An 8,007-nucleotide genomic window follows, 5' to 3' on the forward strand; every position below is an offset into this window, starting at 1 on the left:
GAAAAATAGTTCATTTAAATGGTAAAATAAAAATAATAAAGCTATTGTGATGAAAGAGGCCTAATGCAAAAGAACTCAAGCTGTGTTATTCTTCAGCATAAAGTTCACCTATGGCAAAAAAAATTTACTACCTCAACAGTAAGTGGGTCAGGGTCATGTTGAGAAGTCACCAAGAGGCTTTCTGTTTATTTTATTTTAAAGAAAAAAACAATAAAATAAATACATAAAATTTCAAACCAAGATAGTAAGAGACTGACAATAATTAGTACATCGCTTTTTGTTATCTTCCTAGTAGTTGCTTAGAGTGAAATATATAAGCATGAAAAATTGATCAAGCAATATAAGCTTGAGTGAGACTTTCTGAGGTGAAGGCCACATCTCATATCTGACATGGATTAAAGTACACAGATGTGTGCGTTTGTCAAAACTTAACAATTGTACATCCTTATTTATGATTTCATTGTTTGAAAATTTTAACCTTAATTGACAAAATAAAGCTATGTACAAAAGTGGAACTATAATGATACCCAGAGTTATTTATTTTAAAGAACACAAAATAGTGATAGAAAAAAAAACAGGGTTAGAAGCAATACAAGATTTCACTAAACAAATTAATAGGGCAGAACTACCCGCTTGGGCCCCCCTCCTGTCCCTTTCTTGGACAGGAGCTTTCTTTCTCTCAATAAATATATTCTGCTCATAAAAAAATTAAAAAATAAACAAAGTAATAGGAATTCAACAATGGTTGCTGTATTACATGATCTTATCTTCAAATTGGTTGTTCTGATAATGATATAAAAGTGTAACATTTATTTTTTAAAAATCAAAATAAAATAATAACAAAGAAGTTAATTGATATTTACAGTTTTCTTTGAAATGTACAAAATATGATAAGCCAATGGATATAAATATTAATAAATAAGTAGTGAATCAAATATAAAAATAAAGATATAGATTGTACATGATAGATTTAGGGATGTCCCCTGCAAAGTCCTGCCAGCTTTGCTATATTTTTAAAACTTTTCATTATAACATATTAGGAAAATTATGGCCCTAGATGTAGGGCACAAAACGCATCTCAAGATTAGATGTAGGAGACTGGGTAGAAGTTATTAAGGTATCCAGTGAGGTGTGAGGAAGATATTGAGAAATGGGAAGAGAGTCAGACCTAACAGGCATTTGGGCAGAATGGACAGGCTTTGGGGTGTGTTGGCTGCAGCAGCTAGGAAAGAATTCAATGATGTTTTGCAACTAGACAAATCTGAAAGGTGGACATGGAGTTTATATCTGCTGGGTGAGGACCCTGGAGGACTTTCAGGTCCTGTACTAGCTGGACATTATCTGGGTAGCTATAGCAATGGGCTAGGATTCAGATAAGAGCAAAAAGAGAGATATACATTTATATATCATTGGCAAACAGGGATGACTAATACAGAGTTTATTACAGCCTAGTTGTTGCCAAGAAGAGAGTAGAGACAGACAAAGACAGATTTGCAGAAAACCATGAATGCCAGAATTCAGAAGCCAGAAGCAATGGATAAAACAAATAATAAGAAGAAAAATGAGAATAAAAGAAATCGCTAAAAATAGTGCTACAGAAGTTTCTATAAAAGATAAGGAGTCAAAATCCACTCTACTGCAGTGGCAAGGCTTCCTGTTTGGAGAGGCTGCTTCTCTTTCTTGAAAGGAATAAATTTAAAACAACAAGATCTTTTCCACAGGCCATTAGCATGGAACGCTGCATTGCACACTCCCTCTTCCTTTAGTGGTGCTGTGGTCACTCATTATGATGTGTGGAGTTGCGTTTCTTGTGCTCTCGCCCAGTTCACCTCAAAAGGAGTGTGTTGCATCAGGGCCTACACAATTGTCTCCAAAGCAGGATATGGAGGAACATCCATATCAGAGAAGCTGCACTTGGCCATGGGCATGGGCAGAGTTGATACGCAATCTGAACATGTACCCCCATCACGAAATAGGAAGTGGACATTAACACCTCACAGGGAAAAATTTCAGCACTTCTTCTGGGGTACATAAGCTGGTTAACAGGAGGAGGCAAGTCCAACAAGAGGAAGATGAATGGACTCTGTTGACCTTGCCCTTCCAGCTAGCTGCTGCCTGCAGTCCTCACAAAATTTCTCCTCAGTCCTTGGGCTGTCTTAATGTCAAGCCATGGAATGCTAGTAGCTCCATGGGAAGCACATTTTTAATAAATCTACCATATAAATTAGCATCTTATTCCTTTCCCTTAAGCAAGATTCCAAAACATATGCTTACATTAACTGGCTAATACTTGAAACAATACACGGGTTCTCTTTTATTTGATGAAAGGAAATACTTTCCTGAGGGCTATTTTGACATCCTTGTTCCTCAGAGAGTAGATAAGGGGATTCAGAGTAGGGCTGACTGCTGTGTACAGCAAGGCAACTATCTTGCCGTTTTCCAGGGATGAGCCAGAAGCTGGGAGGATGTAGGTGTAGATGACAGTGGAGTAATACATGCAAACCACAAGCAGGTGGGAGGAGCATGTAGAGAATGCACGCTTCTTGCCTTCCACAGATCGGATGCCCAAGATGCTGGTAATGATGAAGCCATAGGACACCATAGTCAGCAGAAAGTTGACCACACCAAAATAAACATCCGCAATGACAATCATGATGTTGTTCAAGGTGGTTGGGCTGCAGGACAGCAGTAACAGTGTGGGGACTTCACACAAAAAGTGACGGATTTGATTGGGACCACAGAAATGGAGTCTTGCCATCAGGCCTGTGTGCACAGATGTGCTAACTGCACTGACTGCCCACACACTGCCTGCAAGCAGGATGCAGACGGACCGACTCATCCTTGTACTGTAGTGCAGTGGGCAGCAAATGGCCACATAGCGGTCATAGGCCATGGCTGTGAGCAGCAGTAGCTCAGCTCCCAGAAACCATGTTAGGAAGAAGAGCTGGGCCATGCAGCCCCTGTAGGAGATGGTGCTGCCCTTGGCCACCAGGCCCTCCAGCAGCTTGGGGAGGACAGTAGATGTGCAGACGATGTCTAAAAGGGCAAGGTTTGTGAGGAAGAAGTACATTGGTGTGTGGAGGCCTGGATTCAGGCTGATGACCATGATGATGAGGGCATTTCCTGAAAGAGCCATGAGATAAAGGAGGAGGAAGAAGGTCAAGAGCAAGACTTGGAGCTGAGTGTCTCCAGAGAAAGTCTGCAGGACAAACTCTGCTACATCTGTGTGGTTACTCCCTCCATCTCTGCCTGCCATCATCAGGCCTCTTAGATGAAGTGCAAGGTGAGGTTTGGGCTGTTCTTTTGCAGTGAGCCCTGTGTAGATTGGTTACATTTGTGGTAGGCACCTTTGCTGCAGAAAGCACATAATTAAGAAAGTTATGTAGTTCCTGTGACAAATTGAGCATCCACTCTCTGCCTTGGAGACAATGGTCCACAACAGCAAACCCTGATTGTTTATGCCAGATACCAGTCCTCCATAAACTAAAGAAAGTGTGGCATGAGTCTTCATGCACTTTGATCTGGATCATGTCCTATGTTAGCTAGAGACACAGAGCTCATTGTGCACACAATATGCAGGATGGAGCAAGGAAGGTGGAGAGCTAAAGTGCAGAAACCTCTGGGGTGAGGAGGAAAGCAGGTCATTCCTTTCCTCTGGCCCAAATGAAGGTTGTCACTCAGTGGGTATCAGGCTATGCAAGAGCTAGGAATAGCAAGACAGAATTGTACTCAACCTCAAACCAGCCCCCAAATCTTCCAGCCAGTGTACCTTCTAGCTCCCAAGCCTGTACACACTGACACCCAGCTCACATGATTGTACCATCGCCATCTCTGTTCACTCAGGCCCACTAGTGCAGGTTGGGGTCAGCTCAATCCAAGAAGCAATTAAATCAATAAACATTGGAGTGAAAAACACTATATTCCTTCTTGTGCCTGCACCCATCCCATCTGTCATAGGAGACTAGAGGCTCCATAACCTGCTTTGTACACTCATGTGATTTGTAGACACATGTCAACATGGGTCCTAAACAAGGAAGCCTGTCTCTTCCCACCTGAACAGCCATTACTGACTTACAGAGAGACTGAGGTTTTGTCTGGAAGTTAGAGGACAGAGCTGATCTGGAATTTGACAGCCTTCCTCTCTCTGACAGCAGTGCTGAACTACTCAATTGCAAAAAACCTAAGCCACATACAAACCTTCAAGTATTATCCCCACACCCTGCTGGACCTGCCCACCACCTACACTACATACATGGCTTTTCAGCAAATGGTCAAGATTTATTCTGAGCCAGCATGAGTCCCCACAGTCCCTTCTGGATGGAACTTCTGAGCCTCTAACCTCCACCAGACTATAGTTCCTTGGTCTGCAGGTGGCTCTGTGCTCAGCGCCTCGCACCAGATTCACAGGAAACCACCATGCCTATCTTGAAGATCTGATCTGCTTCAAAGGCTGAACCACAAGGCTAGGCATCTGCTCATCCTGAACACCATCTCAGGCAGAGCCCAGAGCAAACCTATGGAGGCCCTGGGTGTCTGCAGTTTCCAACTGAAACTGTGAAAGAAGGGAGCAACATGATTTCAGTAACACTTTTTCCATGTTAAAGTAAATCACCGTAAAAATAAATCTCTCTTCAGAAACATCTGCCCAAAGACATGGCAAGTAGTCTGAAAGGAAGGAGGGGTTAAGGGATAAAGTGACTCACAGTGGTGGAGAAAATGGTCCTGACTGATCCCATGTAAACTGAAAATATCCACATTTCAGAGGTTAGTGATGCAGCAAAGAAGTCAGAGCCTGTCTCCTCTTCCTTGTCTCCCTTGTTACTGGTGACCTTTAAGAGCAGTCCACCACTTGGAGTGGATTCTGATTTGTGATCCTGGTTGCCCCTGGGAGTGGCTCTCAGGGAGCAATTACCCAACTGAAAGTAAACAGGTGTCCCTGTAGGACATGGTCTCCAGGCTAAGATGGGGCCAGGGTGCTGAGGTCACTGAAGATCCAGGATTACAAGTCTGGTATGGCTAAATACTGAAGGATCAGAGAACTCCCTCTCCTTGGGTCCCTGCCCTAGAGGATGCCTTCCAAAGATACTTAAATAAGGGTCATATGTGGCCATCTTTGCAGAAAGATGGGGTTGTGTTCTAAATAGACTGCATTTTGTAGAACAGTGTTTATATCTACCCCAGCCAGCAGCCCCTAATATTAGTACCTTACTTTCATGGGGCATAATCCTATCAATGAACCAAATGCTGATCTATTATTATAACCAGCTCCATCACTCATTTGTGTTTTCTGTGTGTCTGGAAATACCTTTCTGTCCATATCACATCTGGTTATTTTTACAGTCTACACTAGACTGAAACATTCTCAGATTTCCTATATTATATAAACTTGACAGTCTTGAGGAATAGTGATCAGGTATTCTGTAGTTTCCTTGGCTTGGAATCTGTCTGATTTTTCCCTCATGATTACAGTAAATTTATAATATTTGGGGGGATATGATCACAAGGACATGTGCCATTGCATCACATCACATGAGGAGATAGGTCTTTTCCACAGGTTTCAAGTCCATGCTCGATAACAGAACATGTAGACTTGTCTATGGAGGAAAGGAGCAGCACCAGTGGGCTGAGCCATGACCCAAACTGGACTTCAGTGGGCTCTCCCACTAGGTGCAGTAGTGTGTTCACTGGAACAGACAGCATCCCTGAGTGCCTGGAAGGTGCACAGCTGGTGGAAGAAGCATCTCCTAGGATAATACAGAATGTGCAGTATGGAGCTGAGATAACCTGTACATGATAAATCCTGCTATTTAACATAGTGGCCATGTGCAGCAAATAGGATATTTGAAAGCCAGTCACTGGCATAGAACCAAAAAAGCTACAAATTTATAGTCGATCTTACCTTCACAAAGAAAACAACTGGACCTTTTAGACTGAATTTCCTAATGTCCTTTAGTTCAAACAATCAGCACATGCCTTTAATTTCTTGTCCATAGTTATCTGTTTCACAGGCCAATGGATGTAACAGTTTCAGCAATCCAAGGTTTGAACAATTCCTTCAATATGTTCAGATGCTTCAGAACCTTCAGCTATGCCTGATTGCCCTAATGAACCATACTATTCTTCTCAAAGTTACAGCATTGATTCATTAAAAAAAGTGATCAGAGGTTTATGAAAATCCAGACTTAACTTTTCTAATCATCCACAATATGTAATGATATTTATAGTACATAATCCTCCAAATCAGAGCTGATGAGCTGAGGAGAATATGCCAAGCACCTACTGTATGCATGGACCCTCCTGGAGTGGTGAGAGTCTCTCCTACAGTTGTCAGAATTCCCAAAACAGCAGGCCAGGCCACCAGATGGTTGGCAGGATGCCAATGTGCCCAGTGAAGGTCAACACACTATCCTCTGGTGTAGATGAGTGTATGGGAAATAAGGTAAGCTAACAAGTACAACATGACAAGACAGGAATGCTGCTTTGGCAAGGAAGACACTAGGGAACTCTGGAGTGACACCCGAGGATTGATCTGGGGGTAGCTGGGAGTCCTGGAACACTGAACTTCCATGAGAGAACTACTCACAGCACATGTCACAGCCTCAGTGGAAAGAGACCATATGGAGACAGCAGAGTTCTTGACTTGGCTATCAGGACCATGGGGGCTGGATTGGCATCATGGACAGTGGGGAGTATTAATAACCAAAGGCAGAGAGGGTGCATCAAAGGGCATCAGATTAGTCAGAGTGGACTGTACTCAGGGTGGAGGCAGCCCTTCACCTAGTCGTTCACTATGCCTTATATATAGCAGGGTCATCCAGATAGCTCAGCCAACTAAAGCACCTGCTTAGGCAGGTGCAGGGACCAGATTCGATCCCAAACATGTTGTGCCGACCCCAACCCCAGAACTCACTGATACTGCAAATGAGACTGGCAGTGATGGAGTGTGCTGATAATCTCAACATTTAGCAGGCTGAAAACAGGAGGATCACTACAAGTCTGTTCTGTGCAGTGAGACCTTGAAGACGCTGTACTAAATATATAAAAATAACTAAATAGGAGATAGATAGATAGATAGATAGATAGATAGATAGATAGATAGATAGACAGACAGACAGATAGTTTTCCTGTAGCAGGGAGCCAGATCCCCACTTCACTGCATGACAGTTCAGGAAAAGCCTTTTGCATACTGAAGACCAGAAGAGACAGAATGCCACCACAGTCTTCAATGATTCAACTTGGACACAGAAATCTCATCAATGTAAATGGACTCAATTCACAAATTAAGAGAAATAGACTGACGCAGTGGATTAGGAAACAAAATCCAACAATATGCTGTATACAAGAAACATATTTAACACACAAAGACATTTATAGGCTGAAAGTCAAAGATGGAAAACAATACTACACGCACCAGCACCTCACCAAAAGCAGGCATAGCAATTGTATTCTCACAAGGTACTAACTTCAAACCAAGAACAATCAAGTGAAATAAAGAAGACCACTATATGCTGATTAGGGGAAAAATACAAAGAAACAGGTAACACTCATAACTATCTATGCACAAACCACATAAAGCAAATCTTGATGAACATGAAAAATATAATATCCAACACCACAATCTTAACAGGAGACATTAACATCCCTTATCTCAAAAGCATAGGTCAGCCAGACAAAAGATTAGCAAAGAAATAACAGAACTGAACTAGATCTTGAAACAAATGGACTTGGTAGACATATACAGAGTGTTCCACGCAAACACAAATGAATACACATTTTTCTCAGCTGCACAAGGGTCATTTTCGAAACTTGACGGCTTTTAGTATACTGTTCCTATGCTGAATTTCTGGGATCTTGATTATTATGTGTCTGGGTGTGGTTTTCATTGGATTGATATCATTTGGAGTTCTATATACTTCGGTTACAGGAATGTCAGATTGTTGCCTCATATTTGGGAAGTTTTCTGCTATTACTTCTGCTGATATTCTTTTGATATCATTTGTATTGACT

At 42.1% G+C, this 8,007-nt stretch overlaps 1 protein-coding gene across 1 annotated transcript; it reads right to left on the reverse strand.

Moving 5' to 3' along the window:
* Positions 1-2,314: 2,314 nt before the first annotated feature.
* LOC101578307 (olfactory receptor 13A1-like) lies at positions 2,315-6,568 on the reverse strand. The gene is made up of 2 exons (XM_004625706.2): positions 6,558-6,568; positions 2,315-3,233 (listed from the first exon to the last, which is right to left on the reverse strand). Exons 1-2 carry the CDS (start codon positions 6,566-6,568, stop codon positions 2,315-2,317), a joined length of 930 nt encoding a protein of 309 aa, XP_004625763.2.
* Between the last annotated feature and the right edge of the window lie 1,439 nt (positions 6,569-8,007).

The sequence above is a fragment of the Octodon degus genome, unplaced genomic scaffold (genome assembly GCF_000260255.1).
Source record: "Octodon degus isolate 3935 unplaced genomic scaffold, OctDeg1.0 scaffold00010, whole genome shotgun sequence".
Lineage (NCBI taxonomy): Eukaryota > Metazoa > Chordata > Mammalia > Rodentia > Octodontidae > Octodon > Octodon degus.